Source organism: Poecile atricapillus, chromosome W (assembly GCF_030490865.1).
Source record: "Poecile atricapillus isolate bPoeAtr1 chromosome W, bPoeAtr1.hap1, whole genome shotgun sequence".
In the NCBI taxonomy this organism is placed as follows: Eukaryota; Metazoa; Chordata; class Aves; order Passeriformes; family Paridae; genus Poecile; species Poecile atricapillus.
Genome location: NC_081288.1, coordinates 34755358 through 34775589, shown reverse-complemented (window position 1 = coordinate 34775589; position 20232 = coordinate 34755358). Strand labels below are relative to the sequence as shown.

The following is a 20232-nucleotide window of genomic DNA, read 5'->3' as shown; positions in this document are numbered from 1 at the left end:
TCAGGTTGATCAACAATACAAAAAAGCAATACAATGACATTACCTAGTACTCACCGTAAGCCCCTTCGTTTCTCTGTCAACAATCTCTTGGACATTCATATATGCCTCTTTTTGTGATGCAGCAGAAATAATTTGCTGTTCAGCATTGGCAGTCATTTCTGCTCGGAGTTCTAGAAGTGCTTTACTCAAAGCCTGAAAATAATTAATTCAATTTTTTTGTAAGTGAAGATGCTGCTACAAAACAAGTGTCAGGGTTTAACATAACTTGGTTTTTAGTTAAAGAGAAAATCTGTCAGTTATGGAAGTGATTCTCTGAGAGGACTGATAACAGCTTTCTCTGGACTTTACACAGCTAACTAGCTGGCTAGTTTTGAATATTGACACACTGTTAAACCACTAAGAAAGCTGGACACACCTCTGTGAAGAGCACATTTGAAAACGAATAACGCCCGTAAAAAGCTCTCAAGTTTCTGGCCTTTGAACAGGACTGGGCACTGGGCAGGCCAGCCCCGCACAGACTGCGCGCCCGGGCCGGGCTCTGCTGTGGCGCTGGCCCCTTCCCGGGAGCCTTTTTTTGGCAGAGCCCACCGATCTCTTTTTTCCGGTGGCACCGCTGGGCCATCCCAAGGCCGGGAACAACCATGGGCCGGGACCGGCGCCGGGAGCGGCCTCGTGGCCGGCGCTGGAAGCAGCCCTGAGGCCGGGAGCGGCCACGGGGCCGGGACTGCTCGGCCGAAATCGGAGCGGCCGGGGCAGCGCCACGCAGCCACAGCTACAGTGGCATTGTTTGCAATGAACTTGGTTTGCTCAGCCCCTTTTAGCCAGCCATGCTGCGGAGAGAAGGACAAAAGTAGCGGCAGCAGCTTTTCATTTTTTTCGGCACCCCGCATGAAGAGAATACGCGGGGTGGCACCAGCAGCCGGCACAACTCGCATGGTGTCGGCAGAGGCCTCACAAGCAACAGCGGCACGGCCAGCGACATCCTCAATGCAGAGCCTGGATGAGATCAATATTTTCAGCGCTGCAGAACTCCGTAAAAACTGTTTCAGTTGATATAAATTGAGAACAAATTAACCTATGAACACAAATTCTCTCCTGAATGAGGAAAAAAGAAAGGGTGAAGACACATAAATAAAACAACATGGGACACAGGTCAGTGAAGAAGAAGTGACAGTCTAGATGAGAAGAGATTGAGGAGATGCCTTAGTTTTGGGCTGAAATTCTCTTGTAAGGCTACGGTGAAGAGATAATTGATAAATCAGACTCTTTTTTTCCTCCTGTAACTCACAGAATGCATTGGGCAGATGTAGTATTCTAACCACAACCATGAACAGAGGCACCCACGCTGAAGTAGCTTGAACAGAAAAAGATGGAAGAAATAAAGTACCTTGCCCCAGGGATAGAAGAAGAAAAACCTCTGTTCCTAGAGATAAGAGAACTTTTGTTTCTGTATTAGAACAGATCATTCTTAAGATTGCACCCCAATAACCTGAAATGGCCCATGGTGGTAGTTGTGGGAAAGGTACCAAAACTGTGGGAGGGACTTTCACACTGCAAACAGATTTTCCTTTCCTGGGTGGCTGATTTGCTGTGACACTGAAGCCACGAGAGAACTGTTTCTTGTGAGAAGTCTCCATGGCATGATAAGAGAGACTCTGCTCCCTAAGAGAACTGAAGAAAAACTATTTTTAAAGATGGTAAACTGACTGAAAGTCCCAGGTTTTGTCTTTTTATGTTGTCAGCAAGAAAGAAAAAAAAGTGTGGGGGGAGGAGAAGTGTTCTGAAGGGTAATTCTGATTTCTTATTATTTTTCTTTTAATTATGTTAATGAAGTTTTCATACCCTTTGAAGTTAGAGCCTGCTCCTCCTCCTAATCCTTATCTCACAGCAGAAAATGAGTGAAGAATTCTATTAGGTACATTGGTGTTTGGCCAGCACTAGACCCACTACAACAAGAAAAGGCATTTTTCTTTTACTTTGGCACGTTATGCGGTTATATTGTACCTCCTGCTCAGTGATACAGAGAATCCTTAACTGTTAGGAAAGATCTAGTATTCAAGTGACATAGAGATAAATTTTTATTGACTAACTTTGTGCTGGTTCTCTTTTATGGCTAACTGGCTCTTCAGCTGTTCCACCAGGTTTTTCAGTGTTGCTGTGGGTGCTCTATTATTTGCTTCTTTTTGGACCTCTAGTTCAGCTTTAACATTTGCTAATTCCTTCTCCTTCTGAGATAATATGTTCCTCAGTTCATTTGCTTCTTCTTTTATTTGTTCCACATCAAGTGTGTGCTTTTCTTGAAGCCTAATAGAAAAATAAGCATTAATAGGGTACAGTGTAATAATTAAGTTAGCAAACTCTAAATAAATCACAAAGGTCACAATATTTTATTTTTATTATTATTAAAGAAAAAGATAGTTAGATTTGGAAACAGCAAAGAAAAACTGACTCAACAAAGGCAGCCCCCATATAATAAGAGAATTACTCATGAAAGTCAGCAAAATTACATTATAGCATTGTTCATTTTCCTTCCTGGCCCTTACAGGTAAAGAAATCATCATATTTTTTCCTTTTCAAACATGGGTTAAACTTTCATGAGTTTAAACTTGTTCAGCAGCAAACCCAAATGGATGTGTCATGAAAAGAAAAATGACTGAACACAAGCCAGCAAGTAATAAAGTAAATTAAAAACAATGTTCTTTTTCACTAAAAGGCACAAAGCTAACAACTAAACAGCATTTTTCCAAGCCACAGTATTAGCCCCAGTGAAGGACTACAGAGTAAAATAAATTTACAATTTCCAACTGTACTAACACTTTTGAGATTTTTTTTTCAGCTAGATCTTAAAGTAAGCAAAAAACATGTTAAATTTGATAGAACAGTCCTGTAGCAGCAATACATAATTGACTTGAACCACTTCAATTGTGACTTATGTTAATAGTTTAAAAACTTACTGGGCTCTGATTATCTCAAACTCATTGATTTTCAATACAGTAATTTGTTTTTGTTTCTCCAAATCAGACGATGTTTTCTGTAATTTTCCAACAAGTGAAGCAAGAGAATGATCCTGTTCTGCTACAGTTTGCTCTAAGTGACGAAAATATTTGCTGTTGGAAAGGGACATAGAAGTCTTTTTCCCTAACTCCTGTAAAACATAACAAATGCAAGTGATAAACATTTTCAACTTTATGCAAAAGATAAGCATTACTGATGCATTTTTAACTCATTCCTAAATATAATCAAGTATTAATAGCTACCATTTATTTACTGAGATGTGACTTTTAGTTCACAGAGAAACGGGTCATGCTGCTTTGAAAAGAGCTTTGTACATCTAATGATCAACAGAATACAGCAGAATACCGGTTTCACCTTATCATAAAGTGCAGAGAGAAATTTTGAATTGAAATGGGTTAGCTTAATATACCCATACACTGAATGAGAAGTGAAAGCAATATATAACCCGTATATAACCCTCTTCCCTAGAATTCTCCATGAATTCGGAGGATATGCAAAATGCCCATATATACGGATGTGGTAAATCTGGTTTTTAACACCTGACTTCTAATGCCTCTCATGTGAAATCTCTCAAAAACAATACAACAGTTATATATCAATGATATATATATATATAATCAGTTATTACTCACTTTTGACTGCAAAACTGTTCTTTCCAGCAACAATGCAAAAAATATAGGAACAACTTCACTAACTCTACAAATACACGACTCACCAAAGCAGTCTCTTTGAATTTATTAAGGGAATTGTCAGTGTACAAATCTAACTTCTGGTGTAGTACTCTTATGTCTTCCTCATGCTTCTTTGCTATTTCCTCTTGTTCCTGTTAGTTCAAAATAAAACTGGTGATGTACACTACCACAGAAAGTCATGAAACAGCAGTGCCTTCAAGTTGCTTGTTCACTCGTTGCTCAATATTACTCCCCAGATTTTCCTCTAATTCTGTACGTTTTTAAAGTTCTTTTCTTCTAGCTATAATCAATATTTTTCTTCTTTTTTTCCTCTACACTATTGGGAAAAAAACATCAACTCTTGCAGTTTTAAGCTATGTAGCAAGTAGTATGGTGTAACAGCACAGAAGTTGGAGAACAAAACTGTTGGTGTTGGTCTTCACCAACTGTGACTTTCAGTATGGACAGTAATATCCATAACCAGGTACATTTTGAATTTATGTACTTTAGACTATAGTGTGATCCCATGGATGGAATGCTAGCACACAGAGCACAGCAGGCTCATTTTAAAACCGCATCTTCTGTTTTTTTTTTTTCCAAAAGAAATAGCTACATGTGTTAACCAAAGAACACTAAGCAAAGATGATAGAAAGTCTGCTTTGGAAATGTGCTTCGGATCACGCTACAACTGATGCATGTTTGGTATTGAAATATCTCTTTGACAAAATGTTTATGCTTTAAAATACACTTTATGGATATAAAGAAAAAACAATACAAACTATGCTTAAATAATATAAAGCATGCTTAAACACACTGTTTATGCTTTAAAAAATGCTTTAGCTTAAAATATGATTTAAGAATATCATCCATAAGTGTATGTCTTTCTTGTACTTTCCAAATACTACCAGATGCAATCTGCTGCAAATACTGAAAATCCCAAAGAAATATACAAAATATACCAAGACCATTTCATCAGAATTTTAATTTTCCTCATGCCCACTTTAATTCCTAGACAGACATTATATTTATAACCTCTCAACTAAGCAAACCTACTATTCTAAAAAGCTGAAAAATTCTATATGAATTTTCCTGATATGTAATTCTCTCTGTTCTGTGTGAGATCAGAAACCTTTCTTTTTAGATTTCACTAGCAATGAGAAAACAAAGAATTAACTAAAACACCTTGAAAATGAAAGAAATTTCAGAAAAACAAGTTTAATTACCTCTCTTGCTTTAGCAAGCATATGTTGGTATCTTCTTAACACTTCTTCCTTTTGATTTAATCTTGCTTGCATATTTGCAATGGTTTGATGAGCAATTTTCATGGCATGATGGTACTCTGAGTCATCTTCTTGTTTGCTAAAGTCAGCCATTATTTTCTCTCCTGATATTGCAGGTAATCGAAGTCTTAATTCATTTATAACTTTGTCTCTTGATATAACATTTTGTTCAGCTTTCCACAGAGCAGTCTCCTTTTCTTTTAATTTCTACAACAAAAGGCAATTTCTGCATTTCCAGAATTCAAACACTGCAAAAAGATCTTTTCAAGAAATGTAGCAGAAAGATTTGTCTAAATGTACATATAAACACAAAACACTTTTGACTGGGTTCTGTCTATATGGAATTGAAATGATGACAATGTCCCAGAATATCATAACTGTGTCTTCATGTATTTGCTTGACATAAGACACTTAAACAATTCATTTTGTCCTGCGAAATGAAGAAGCTGGTGTTTTACAAATTATTTAAGAATCACAAAGTATCTTCTGTAGCAGAGTAGCAATTTAACAACCCAAGATAAAAGTATTTTGTAGCACTTGCTAAATTTAACTAGGTATAGTCAACTGAATTTTGTACAGCAAGAGACATCTTACCCTACTAAATGGATGAATAAAAACATTAGAAAACTCTCCTTTATGATTTGTTCCAATGGAAAAAATATTTAATTTTACGCATAGTTTGATTATATTAGTTACATTTTCTGAGTGTTAAATATGTCCAAATGACACTTAAAAAAGGATATTTTTCATGGAATAAAAAAGTAAAAGAGTATGGAAACACAAACTTTGTCACTTTAAATTATAATTTGTACATTAAATTACCTCCTCCAGCGATCCACAGGTTGCCCTAGTTTCCAGTATTGTTCGAATATGTTCCTGAATCTTTTTTAAAGCCAACTCAAGTTGTTGTGGGATTGGCAAAGCAGGGTCTGGAACAGAGCCTGTAGCCTCTTCTAACTGCACAGAAAGATTAATATTCCTGTAATCTGACAGCTCTTAAAAACATGCTTATATGTGTACTTTTAGTGTATATACCTTTAAAGCTGTGCTAAGTATTTGAGTTTGTTGATGATCAAACTGGTCTAACTGGCGCTGCAGTTCTACTTCTCTCTGGTCCCAAGCCATTTCCCTTTCTTCATGAAACTGTAATAAATGTTTGATAAAAGTAATTTATTTATTGAAGGCAATGGGAATTTTATAGACAACTTCAACTGAAAAAATAGTTCCCAAAAAGTAAAACATTCAAACGATCTATTAAAAAGGATTAGGAAACCAAGATATAAACACCTGTGTTAAAACGTTATTAGAAAATCACTTAGTAAAATAAGGAACAGGATATTTTTTCAATAGCATGCAGGAATACATACCTTGTTCTGCTGTACAATTTCTTCTTCCAGGTTGCTGATTGTACATTCATATTCAGAAATTATATTACGCAAATACTTCACCTCTTCCTTTTGCTTGACTAATTCTCGACTGAGTTTAAGTTCCTGCAGATGGAGTTCCTCCATTTTCATGTGCCATTCAATTACCTTGCAATGAATAATACACAGTATATTATAATTTACCATAGGCCAACTAGATGCGGCTTCATTCCTTGGCTTTGAGACAGGATGGAACTTCTCAAACTAACTGGAAAACAGATATTTTGCCTTTTTAAGCTTCTGCACTTTTCTTCAGTGAGGGAGCATGACAAGAGTATGAAACTGCAAGGGGAATGACTGATAAGTGCAGCAGCCAACTGAAGAGGCAACAGGTTTCCCTTACACTGACAAAAGTGCATTGAAAACAATTTTCAAATGATCCAAGTTATACCTTATGTATCTGTCCAGACTGAACAAAAAAAAAAGCAAAAATTTTAGTTTGTATTTTCTAAAAGATCAAGAGAATTCCAAACCATTAAAAACTGTAGGTATACATAAAAATGCCCTTGTACTAAGAATAACAGACATGTCAAAACACTCTAGAAAAACATTTGAAAACTGACTTAAAACTAAAACATACCCAAAGCATTATAACTATTGCTTACATGCAGACAGCTTTTGTCACAACAGATATGATCATATCTTACAGTGATCTTGAAGAGAAGTGAGAAAGCCTTCTTAGATTTCAGGGTGACTTTGCTTACGGTTGCAAAATACGCTTAAGCAGAATTACATAAGCACAGCAATATTTCTAATCATGCTGTCTAAATTACTGCCCCTGGATTTTTTCTAAAAAAGACATGGATCTGGAAAGATTTCACTTCAACTCATGGAACAAAACTTCAGAATGCTACTCTGTATTTACCTTAATTAATTAATTAATTTAATTAAACATTTAATACAATTTAATATAACTGCATTTATAGTTAGAATCTAGTTCCTGTGTACCTTCATTGGGCATAAAAGATAATTAATACATATAACTGCACTGACTTTTACAGAAAGCGAAGTATGATAGCTGTCATATTCTACAAGTGTATTTTGAAATCAGTAAGTTTTACATTAAAACATATATTTAGAGAACAAACTGAGCTGAAACTTTATTTAAATAAGATAAGCAAAGCTTATTCAAAGCCATAAAATCACAAACCTTTTGAGCTCCTTTTGTATCCTTCAATGCACTTAGTAATTCTTCTAAACTTTTCAGTTTCAACTCCAGCTCTAATGCTTTGTTTTCTGCATTTCGACGCTCCTGCTGGGCATGCTGAACTTCTTCCAAGATCTTCAGTTTGTCATTCTGTAGCTGAATCATTGTTTTAGAGAATTTTTCTTGCTGTGCTAAAGGCAGAGCACCACTAAACTGTCGCCGCAAAGACTGAACCGTCTGTTGTAAATGTTTAGCTCTATTTCTTCCTTCAAGTCGGGCAAAATATAAGGCTTGATCTCTCTCATCAAGTTTCTGCTCTAAACGTAGATTATGGATCTCCATCTTCTGTAGTTTCAATTTAAATTTCTCCAATTTGCCGACAGCAACAGACTCACTACCTTGAAGGGCTATGATATCTTGATGCAGTTTTGCAATAATTGCTTTTTCATCTGACTGTGCCTAAGAACAAAATTGATAGAACAAATTTATTTTTCATTTTAACACAGAATATGTTAACACAGTTTATATGTAAATATAAACAAACTACATTTTATATATATGAATTATATATTGCATCTATTTTATTCCACAGAGAAGAGTAAGAACCAGCCTCTAATAGGCTTTTAATTTTTCCACTATTGTTTCTACAGCCACATTTTAGAAGTACACCTTTTCAGACACTGATCTTAAAAATAGTCTCTTTCCAAAATACCAGAAACTGAGGAAAAAATGCGTACGTAAACTTAGAAGATATCGTAATGTAAAAGTTGACAAAAGTGTTGGATTTAAGGTCTCAAACCTCTCTATAATGTGAAACCAAATTATTTTAGCTAATAACAAAACAAAATAGGAAACCTATTGCAATTCTTCAATATTTACAAGTAATTTCTTGCCTTGAAAAAATTGATCAGACTTTCCTCACCATGAGTTTTTCCTTGACCATGAGCTATTAAAGATACAGGAATGAATACTACGTAAACAACACAGAAAAAGGTCAGGACTCGTAATAGCTTCACAGCTAGAAATGCATAAATGGAGAAGGGAATAATTAATTTAGTACAGAAATTTTGAAAAGGTATGGGCACTACAAGGACTAGCTTGCTAAGATTCTTCTGAAATACTTCTGCAGTTTTCGAATTCATTGCAAAATTATTTCATTTCTTCTCATTCCAGGGAAAAAAGAATCAGAAATGCAATTTTAATAAAGGCTGAATTTTACCTGATAATCTAAAATTTGCATTCTAAGATATTCCACTTCTTTATCTCTGTATTGCTGGCGTGCCTCCAGAGCTTCAACTTGTTTTTGTGCTACATCAGACAGTTCTCTTAACCTTCCAGGGAAAACAAGAGTATTGTGTCACTTGGAACCACTGAATAACTTATTATGTTTTTCTACATAGAAGATACTAAGAAAAGGTAGTTAATATGTTTCCTCATATCAAAACATTTGGACTTCACTCTTTTCAGCACACTCTACTGCCTAGAATTCTGGTTAAGAAAATTCTTCTGTATTGCCTCTCAACTTTTTCACAGGACATTTTCCTAAGTATTATACAGAAGTTTGCTAACAGTAACCTACTTCCATAAAACAATGCCATGGTTTTTTTACCTAAGCATCTCTGTCCTCTATTTCTCTCCTACTTCATTATACAAATATTCACTATTTTCTAAGTGCTCAAAATGTTTCATTCTCAATTCCCTTCTCTGCTTCTGCGAATCTAATAACTTATTTGCAGTGCCAAAATTCACTGCAAGTATCCCTATAGATTTTGCTGGTTTAGGCATATAAAAGGATTGTATTAATTACTTGAAGACAAATGTTCTTATCAACATATCTAAAAAGCTCAGTTTTCCAATTTATGCAGAGTTAATCTCTTCTAAGCAAATGGAAAACCTCCCCCCTACTGTATCTTAATGTTTGAGATATGAGTCTTTCAAAGAAAAATCTGCTTTCCAATTAGTTCTATGAGATTTTCATATACAGAATGGGAGTTGTGGCACAGAAACAAAACCAACCCTAATTAGTGTAAAAATACTACTGTAAGTATCTAATTGCACAGTTACCCTATTTATCCAGGCCAGTACTTAATTCCTTGTTCAAATTAAAATGAAACAAATTGCATTCTTTATAGTCAGGGATTAAATACTTCATTTTCAATGCCAAGTTTGGCATGCATATATGCTCAAAAAAACAGGTATTGAAAATTGGATGTTAGTGATACACAAGTAGTGTATTATGTAAGACTAGTATGCCTGAATTTTCACACATTTCTGAATATACAGAATTCAAAATTTATAACTTCAAAGACTTACTTTGATACTTCAATCTTGAGCTCCATCTCACGCTTCTCTAGGTCCATAATTTGTCGTCTATCTGCATCACTTACTGCCTTACTTACACTCTTTGACAGTTCATCTCTTAAATCTTGTTCCACTTTCTGTGCCTCAAGATTGATTTTGGTGAGCTTAAAAAATCAAAACCACAAATAAACAAACAAAATGGTATCCTCGGCACATAGCCGCTCAAACTCTGCAATGAAATAGCAGCACCACAAGTACTTTTCTTTTTCAGTCATTACAAAATACAGTTCAGCGGTGATGAGGTTGTGTTCAAAAGCCAGTTTCCCTTACTCTTTCATTAAACATCTTTTCTTTTGCAGGATTCCATGCACATAGGAATGAATACACAATTTGGCACTGAAAAGAATTCTAAACTAAACACAATTTTTATCAGTGAATTGTCTTAAAATAGTTACTGCAATAACTTGCTCCTAAACTAAAATGGAAAGCAAAAATAAATTTAAAAAAAAAGACTATAAACACTTTAGGAAATTAACAGTTTTACAAATTTATGTACTGCTTTTTATAGTGGCATTGATAACACATAGAGGTTATAAATGCCAATACTGACAATAATGTTGTTCTTTTTTTTTTTTTCTAAAACAACTTTCTTAATTGATATTCTTTCAAGGAGCCTGATTTTTCAAGTTGATTATCAAACACTGAGTAACCAATATTTCAACTCAAACCAAAAGACATTAAAAATAGGTAATCTATCTTAATCCTAACACAGAGAAATCCCAGGACTTAATCAGTGCATACATTTGCGGCCCATTATTCTGATAACACTTCTTAATAAAGTAACTGATTTCCTAAACAAACAAAAAGAAGTGCAGGGTATCCTCATGTATCTGGAAAACTAAAAGTAGAATGCTGAAGTTGATTTATGAGTAAAAACAATGTATAGTAGACTTCTAGCTATCAGTTCTTACACTGGTATCACTTACAACTTTCATTAATTACATCCACACAACCTTGTTATCGCTTTCTCAAACAAAAAACCCAATTATTAGGATTGGCACTAGATTAGGAGGTACTGACAACAAGAGTATATGGAATAGAAAATGTATGTCCTGGAACTACAGAAATGGGGCAAAAAAGGGATACAGAGGTACTAGTAAGAAAGAATGGCATTAGGAGTTTATAAACTCAGAATGAAAGATGACCATCAGACCTAAAATAATAATAAACACAAAAGAGAATATGAAAAATGTGATGCTAGGGTGCATCACCTAAAGCATTTCATAGAGAAATGAAAGAACCTATTCCATCAGAAAAGGCTTCAGCAATACTACTGCTGAAAAGCTTTATACACTTTCAGTTACTCCATCTCCCAGATTAAGTCAAATCAAAACAATGGAACAAACATTACTAAAACGACAAAGAAACAGGGAGTCAAACCAGAACAATCTAAAATAGTTAGACTACACTCTAGCAAAGGACAAGGAGTGGAAATGAATACAATCTATCAGCATTCCTATCAATTATTATATTTCTGCCCTTGTGCTAAAATTATAGACCAGCAATGTCACAAGAACAAATCTGTAAAATTCCTATAAAGAAATTTATTGTAGAAACTATAATAAAGTCTCCTGTTAATAAAAAATAAATTTGTATAAGAAATTCAAATACAAATAGTGTGGGCAAAACACCCTAACAAGTTTAAAACTGATAGGAATACTAAGATTCATCAGCTTCAATGGCACAACTTTTATTTCTGTACTATAGACAATATGTGGCTTAGGACATGGCCAGACTGTAACAGAATCACAACAGTATCATTTGCACAAGGGATGTAAAGTTCTAACCTTTTTTGTTGAATAATTGGAAATGGAAAAATTAATAAGGAAATGAGATCATATGGATTAGACAAAAGCAATAACAAGTTTGGAAGAGACTGTTTTCTTGCAGTCTTCTGACAAAACGAGAAAATTATTTATCAAGATGCTTATAATGTGCTTTACTATTAACTAACTTCTAAAATAAACTGCTGACAAATTGATTAGTTCTATTTTTATCAACGTCTTGCATATGCAAAATTGCAGCTTTTAAAGGCTGCAAAACTATTTTTTGCATCTTAAGCTTATTTGTTGACACAAATTGGTATTATTGATATAAATAATTTTTAAAAAGCTCAAAAATATGTTTTTAAGATATATCTAATTAGGTTGTTATATCTCAGCAGATTTACCTCAGCAAATTTTGTTTCCAATTCAAAATTACGTTCTTCTATTTGCTTTACAGTACTCCTTAAGTGTTCATACATTCGCTGTGAATGTTCTGCTCTCTGTCTTTCATTTAGTTCTTTCATTTCCAACATAGTGATTTTCTTAGAAATGGACAAAATCTCGCTGTTGGTTATTGCTTTTGTGGCTTTGTCCATGGCATTTTCATCCCCTACAAAAAAAAATACCTAAATTAAGAAATACACAAACTGATATAACTACGAAAATTATTTCCACCATGAATCTGAACATGAGTTTTGCTTTATCTGTGTCAAGTAAACTTTATCACAAAATCTGTGCTATTTTTTTTAAGCTGGAGGTATGGTTATCTTGTCTTACTACATGTATGAAAAGTATGTAATTTGAATAAAATACTGCTATCAATTATGAATGCATGTATCTGCAACCATGGTTATTGAGACTGAAAACTACTTTCAATGTAGCCTTTCACCTTATGCTTAATACAGCTGGCAAATCTAAAGGAAATTTAATTTAAAATCTGTAAAAGAAACTGGATAAACGAGCTTTTCCCCAATAATGGCAATGAAATCTATACAGAGAAACCCCAGCTGTTAAGAAAGAATACTTTGTTACAAGGCATGAAACCAGCAAAAAAGAAATCACATTCTTGACAACCTCTGAAACATTATTACTAATAGTCAAGTTAGAACATAGTAAGAAAAAAAATTCAGGTGATGTTGCATTAAAGCTTTTAAACCCTTGACCCAGTAACCCAAGAAAGTCAAAGCAGAGGAGTTTCAAGAGAAAAATACCAAATTTGGTTTTAGTCAAATAAAACATACAAACAAAAAAATTCACACAAAAATGCAGATCATTACTGAAGGACATTAAATAGATATGGTTAATTTTTTTTTTAAATTTTATTTTCAGACACATCAATTTTAAAATATTTTACAGTAATACTTTAATACAGGATATACCATTTGGTGTTTAATGTTGCAATATAACTTTCATACTTGCCCAGTTTAGTCATCTGTTCCCAAGCTTCTTCTACAGTGTGAAGTTTTTCTTTCGTGATCTCCAGTTCCTTATTCAATGAATTTATCTGTGCTTTCAAGGATTCATTCTCACGCTATATGACAGAAAAGTTGCAATGTAACAGCAAACTATTTAATTGTAGCAGAATTCATGTTTAGTATCTACAAAATCTTTCAGATTAACAGACTTTACCTGTGTGTGACCCACAACCTACATATATGGCAACAGAAGAGTACATATTTGTAAAGTGCGTATGTTTTATAAGTGTAAAAATGTCAGTCTTTATCCACTGTATCTTACTGTCACAGCTAATAATGCAGTGAATATTTATTACCAGTGACTGTGATTCAGACAACATCTAGAATTAGATGAGAAAACACTTGTTTGTCATACTAAGCACCTCATTGACAGTGGAAAGAAATCCTTCTGGATGATTACTTCATCCCACAAAGAATACTTCATTTTGCACATAAATACCTATTTGAGACAGATCAGACATTTCTTTTCGTTCTTTTAGGGGTTCAGTATGATACCAAATACTACTTTTGTAAATGTTCCTTCACTCCTCCAAACAGCAAATACAATTTTACACATTAAACAAAAACCAAATTGAATACTTCATATTATTTTCAATTTTTAGTTTTCTGAACATGTTTTTAGTTGATAAATTATTCTCTAGCTCTATGAAGTTGCTGAAACAGGCAATGCAAGTTTTCATACGCTCAAAATTCCATACAATAGACATAGAAGTCCTTCATTCTTTACCCGCCATGAAAAGTGGGAGGTAGTAACATATCTTTGAAGCTAACTTCACACTTCTTGATAAGAAACTCCCTTTTACTTCGGAATAAAAGTTCACAGGAAGAGTTAAATATTTGCAGTGCCTACAATATTTTGCAAGCACATTATCAACCATCTTTGGCTTCTTTTATGGAAGTAAAATTCCAAAGCTTTGCTCTTTTTGAAACATTTTGTTCCTGTGAAAGCTAGGAATTAGTAAGAGCATATACTTTGAAAGAAAGCTTTGAAAGTGTTTACATTCATTCTACTTTCTTTATGACCTCCAAAACTGAGGATGATAGTAAATATTCCTTCTGCCAGCCTTGTTTTAGTAATCAAAGAACTAAAAATAATCGCTGAGAGAACATATCCAAAGCTTAGTTTAAAGAACAAATAAACAAAAAACCAAAGAACTGAAATGAAATGGTTTTCTGTCTGCCCATTTTCTCCCTTAGGGTTAAAACATAACACAGATATTACCTCCATGTGTTCCATGTTTGTTGTCCTTTGCACAAGCAAATTATCTTTTTGTAACATCTCCCTGTATTTAGCAGTTAATGCATTGTACTGCTTATTGGCCACTTCTAGCTCAGACAATGGCACACTACTGTCCAGCACTTTTTGCAGAGCTGCAATCTTAAAGCAAGCCATTTCCTATGAAAATAATCAGCACAATAGGTTACTAAAGTCAGCTAGAAATTTAAATATAAAATTACTCCACATAAAAAGAATACTTAATATAGTGCTTTAGATATTAGTTTCTTTTTCTAAATTACTGTTCATCTTTAAAAATCACCTGCAATAAACATTGACCAAACTCTGATATTCCAACTCTCTGGGTAATTTTATCAATAGTCACCTCTCAAGGCACTGTCAAAACATATAAAATTGATGCAGGCCCTAGCAACCTGCAAGACCAAAAGGTAAGATTTGGTTTCTTATGATGATCGTAGAATCATAGAATGGTTTGGGTTGGAAGGGCACCTTGAAGATCATCTAGTTCCAAACCACTGCCATAGGCAGGAACACCTTTCACTTGACCAGGTTGCTCAGACCCCCATCCAACCTGGCCTTGAATGCTTCCAGGGATAGGGCATCCAATTTCTCTGGGAAACCTTTGCCAGTGCCTCACAACCCTCATAGCTAAGATTTTCTTCCTAAAATCTAGTCTAAATCTACTCTTTTTTGGTTTGAAGCCAGTCCCCCTTTGTCCTGTCACCACATACTCTTGTCAAAAGTCTCTCTGTTTCTTGTAGGCTCCCTCCAAATACTGGAGGGGCAGATTTAGGTCACCCCAGAGGTTTTCTCATTTCTAGTCTGAGTGACCCCAGTTCTCTCAGCCTTTCCTCATAGCAGTCACAGTGCTTTGGATGCAGCCAGGACATGTTTAGTGTTCTGGGCTGTGAGTGCCCATGGCTCGTGTCCAGCTTCTCACCCACCTGCACCCCAAGTCCTTCTCCCAGGGCTGCTCTCCATCTGTTCATCCCCCAGCCTGGATTGGTACCAGGGGCTGCCCTGACCCAGGTGCAGCATCTTGCACTTGGTCTTGTATAACCTCATGAGATTCCCACAGACCCATTTCTCCAGCTTGTCCAGGTCACAGTACTTATATAAATACAAGGACTATTTATATATTTATAAATATTTATATATATAAATATAAAAATACATTTATAAGATTTATAACAGCAATTAGCAAGCTTTTGGGAAATGCATTCAAGAAACTATTAATAACTCCATTTAAAAACAAAGGGCGTTTCTTTCCAAACTGCAAAAATAAAAATGTGTGCTATTACTACTATAAACTTTACCTTGAATCGTTGCAAGTTTCCAATCTTCCCTGTAACTGCAGTTTCCATATGTGTTATTTCACCCTTTAGTTTCTCATTTTCTTTTCTGAGGTGCCGTTCCATTTCAAGTAAAGTGGTGCACTGCCTTGTTAGTGATTTTTCATTAACTCGTAAAACAGTTATTTTTCTATTATTTTCTGCAAGTATTTTCTTTGTTTCATCAGGATCCATCTGAAGTGCATCCAGTAAATTCTGTAAAACATTTTTTTAACAAGACCCTTGTACAAAAATATGGTAAAGCACAACTACATACACAAGATTTCTTGTATATTTTTTAATGTAGGTGGAAAAATTCCATTAATTTGTCTGAAATAATTTCTTTTTGCTAATCAAATATAAACACACACTCAACATATGTTCAAACATAACATAATCTAAGAAAAAGATCGATCTTCAAAACCAGGAGCTAAGTACATTTGACCGACTAATTGGAATTTTAATTAATGCTGACACTTCCAAAATTTAGAACAAGAGTGGTTCTCTGCACTCACTGCCATCATTCTTCCCATTTATACTAGAATAAAAAAAAGGCACTGGAACAATTTTCTAAACAAAATGGAATTCCAAACAAACCCTAATAACGTCCTACTTTGAAGACCCAAACCCCTACTTGTAAAGTAAGCACAGGATCCCTTCCACAGTAACATTTATGTGGATGTGTGCACACTCAGGTTTGCATGTATGTGTAAATCCCAGGAGGCGCAGTGGTGGCGAGAGCAAACTACGGCAACTCAGGTCACAGAAGTCATGTGAGCTTTAGCTTTGCCATCACACACACCAGCTTGCCAAGGAGACAGGTAGTAGAAACTGGAGTTGCTAGAACTCAGCTGTCTAAACATCTAGTTACTTTCAACACCCTGTGCTATCCTTGCCCTGTGTCTGCTTCTCTAAAAGGACACATGGCTGCCATGCCTTTGGCTAAATTTTGCAAAGTCTGCTGCCCAAAGACAACCATAGCCATTTAAAATTGCACTATGTCTGTGATTAGACACCTGCATCAATTCCAGGAACTTCTAAATACTACCAACACTTTTCAGTTTTCTTAATGCAATATTGAATTCAAACTTGGTGGAAGTAAACCAAACTAGAAAGATGAATTCTATTTCCTGTTTTTCTGAAATACTGATTCATATACATTAGCAGTTATATATAATAAGATGCAACTGAAAGTAATAACCTTAATTCTTAGGGTAAATTAATGTATTTTCCAAGGGCTTGTTTGCATGCACCCCCTCCCAGTCAAACAGCCTGGGTAACAACTGCTGTCCAGAGAGCAGTGTGAGTGTAAACAGTGTGTGTGAACAGAATACCAAAGACTGACTTAGAAGGCATTTGCTCAAAACTGATAATCTTAAAGAGAAAGATCACCATTAACCAGACTGAATAGTAACCATAGAATTAGAGACTTCAAATAAAGAAGTTGTCAGCTTGAAAACTGGTATAAAAAAAGCACAAAAACTTCTAACAGCAGGGGCAGAAAGGGTTATAATGCAGCACTCATAACCTAGTTCAGCTTCAGAAGCTTCTCCACTGTCCCTGCATCTTCTGCGCATCTGTGAGTGATTCTTGCCTGCTGGACACCACACCTCAGCACTCAAGATAATGATCTGGAGGTACTAAGTGCAACAACTAGTGACCCACACCTCAGGTGTGTGATGTGACCTCTTGGGGTTGTTTGTCCCCAGTGCATGGACTAGCAGACTTCAGGAAGGCCAACAGGCACACACAATATTGGAGCACCCCCATGCATACGCAGCACCATGGCATGCACAAGAGGTGTGTGTACACATTATCCCTATCCAACAAACTAGAGTAGTGTATTAAAACCGCTGTTCTGTGTCCTAAAATCTTTTTCAAAAATGAAAGTAACAAAATTACTTACAGAATATGCCTTTATTTTTGTGGCATCCTGTTCTTTTTGCTCTTCTAGTTTTTTCATTTCCTCTTTAATATTTTCTGATTCTTTTTGCCAGCTTTCCTTTTGACTAAAACAGTAACAAATTTTCATTTATTATAATGAAAGACCTGATGATTTTTAAAACTAACTTCAACAGCAATTCTGAAATATTGCAAATCAAGGTACTTACTTTTGGCAGTAATATAATTTGAAAAGTACATGAAAAATTGTAGATGGATTACTGAAAAACAATATCCTCTGTTTAGACTACAGCTGGTTAAATTATGAAAATAATTCTTCAGTGTCTTATTTGTTCTTCAAATGTATATTATAAAGCAGATATATATATATGCCTTACTTTCCTACTTTTTTTGCCTGCACCCCAAGGTGCATGCAATTCTTTCCTCCTATTACATTTCTTTTTATTTCAGATGCTTAAAGAACATAACTTTCCACCCTTGTTTTGTTATTTCAGTGAAAAGCACACCCAAAACATAAAAAGATTCAGCTTATTCAGCTTCACTTTGGCTCAAACTACTCTCCTGTATCCATTTTTATTTATTTGGGAAAAAAAACCAAACTATGATCTTTCATATATATCTAGTAAGGAAGTTCCTATATACTATATGGCATAGTTTAGGGTAGTTTAAAAAATGCTTCATCAAGGGCACTTTAGAAGGGGTATTTTCACTTCAAAGAGGTATCTAAGTTTCTTAAATAATGGAGTAAAACGGAGGAGAACTAAAGTAAATTATTTGAAAGTGACTTTTAATAGCATGCCAAGTCAAAGAATCTCCTCCTGTAACTTCAATCTGTACCAGGTTTAGAGAAGGAGCCTTGAATCATCATTTTACTCCTGACATTGGAGATATCTCACCTAGTAGTAAATGAGTATATTACAGTATATTACGGCCATCTGTAATAAAAAGCTGTCTCTTTAATGCCTAAAAAAAAGAGACAACATTGTCTGGGAATCTTGAAGAACAAACAGAAGTTTCTGAAAAGTTAAACCCTTAGTCCAGAAACCATCCAGGTGAGTGTTCATTCCAATCCAGAGAGTATTCAACTAACAGTCCGTTAATTGAAATATATAAATCTCCATATTTATCCTCCCAACAGATGAAAACACTTTTTAAATTTTTTTGACCATACAAATAATTTTATAGCATTAAGGTTGACTGAAGCATATAAAAGAACTAGGAGTCCAAAAGAAAACCAACCACAAAATCCCGATGATCTCAAATTTTTAGAGATCTACAACTGTATTTGGACAGCAGTTTGCTTTTTTCCCTCCCCTCCACTCCCAAAAACCTATTAGAACCCATACTTGAAAGCAAAAGAAAAGGAGGCTAAAGAGTCCATCATACCAGGTTGTAGTAAAATGCAAGATACCAGATGCAGAAAGCACAATGAAATCCTCATGATAAAATATGCAACATGAGAAGAATGCAGCAGAAGATGGTTTTGTAGTTTTCTGGATCTTTACTTTTAAAGAAAATGTATGGAGTCCATATCCAAACATGGCGGCACTTATGACATTAACCAAAGATCTACTTCAACACAGCAGAAAATCTTGTCTCAAGACTGTTAAATATTTAGATAATTAAACCTTTATAACTCAGAAAAGAGAGCAATACCTTTGATATTCTTTATACAGCAAGCCTTGTTGATGACGAATTACTGCAAATTTTCGCTTGTAGTCCTCTACTGCATCTTCTAATTGTTTAAGTAACTTTTCTTTGTTCTCCAGTTCCTAATTATTGTTTTCCAAATAAAAACATAGAAATTATTAATGTAGCTTTCAAACATGAATCTAGCAATTCAATCAAAAATACTTTGTGTTTTCATGATAGATGCTTCTGCCATGAATTGTGTGAACTACAAATATGAAATATGCATTTTCTTTAGAAGCAAGAGATGAAAAAAATCCAATGAGCTTAAGCATCACATTAATTAGTGTGAAATAGAAAACAATTGTATGGCAGTTACAGTCCTCAAAGTTCAAAACACTATGACCTGTAGCTAGCCCACAAAGAATACTAACTGAATGTTTAACTGGCAAGTGTCATTTTCTTCTCATTTTCTCAAATACTCTTCTGCTTTATAAGCATACAGAGTTGAGAAAATATTCTCTGATGAAAAAATGAAAAAAAATTATCAAAGACAGAAAAATACCATCAAGAAGAAAAAGGTAACTTTTTTTACTCCAATTCTCAAATAGTTCTTCATTACTATATGCCTGTTGGCTATGCTTCCCATGGGAATCACTGGGATCTGTTTCAATGCATTTATGCCTGTATTTACAATTTTTTATGTATTTTTGACAAATAATGGAATGAAAATTAATATAGTAAATTATTAGAGACCTTGGCTCTATAGGAAAAAACTGTTCAAGTAGGATTTGCACATGCAGACTGAAGTGTGGAATCCAGACAGCAGTAAGAGAGAATTTCTCATAGAAAGAGTGCAACTGTGGAAGTAGAAGGAAGAGTGGGCAAATATTTAGATCAAAACTCAGATTTAAAACAAAAAAATCTGAATTACTGTCCAAAACTTATTTAGCTATTACCTTTCAGGCTTACAGCAAAGCAAAATACTTACAGC

The 20232-nt window shown here is 34.8% G+C and overlaps 1 protein-coding gene across 1 annotated transcript in view; it reads right to left on the bottom strand.

The window, feature by feature from the left end:
* Positions 1 to 20232, bottom strand: part of LOC131591771 (centrosomal protein of 290 kDa-like) — a 50010-nt gene that overhangs the window by 14778 nt on the left and 15000 nt on the right. The window contains exons 23-39 of the mRNA XM_058862814.1: positions 19266 to 19381; positions 17614 to 17716; positions 15693 to 15923; positions 14362 to 14535; positions 13084 to 13195; positions 12069 to 12274; positions 9851 to 10002; positions 8757 to 8868; positions 7541 to 7996; positions 6334 to 6498; positions 6002 to 6109; positions 5789 to 5923; positions 4910 to 5173; positions 3731 to 3838; positions 2955 to 3145; positions 2091 to 2304; positions 55 to 192 (exon numbers count right to left, since the gene is read on the bottom strand). Of these exons, the coding sequence (XP_058718797.1) occupies positions 55 to 192; positions 2091 to 2304; positions 2955 to 3145; positions 3731 to 3838; positions 4910 to 5173; positions 5789 to 5923; positions 6002 to 6109; positions 6334 to 6498; positions 7541 to 7996; positions 8757 to 8868; positions 9851 to 10002; positions 12069 to 12274; positions 13084 to 13195; positions 14362 to 14535; positions 15693 to 15923; positions 17614 to 17716; positions 19266 to 19381 (2985 nt within the window). The remainder of the gene's footprint in view (positions 1 to 54; positions 193 to 2090; positions 2305 to 2954; positions 3146 to 3730; positions 3839 to 4909; positions 5174 to 5788; positions 5924 to 6001; positions 6110 to 6333; positions 6499 to 7540; positions 7997 to 8756; positions 8869 to 9850; positions 10003 to 12068; positions 12275 to 13083; positions 13196 to 14361; positions 14536 to 15692; positions 15924 to 17613; positions 17717 to 19265; positions 19382 to 20232) is intronic.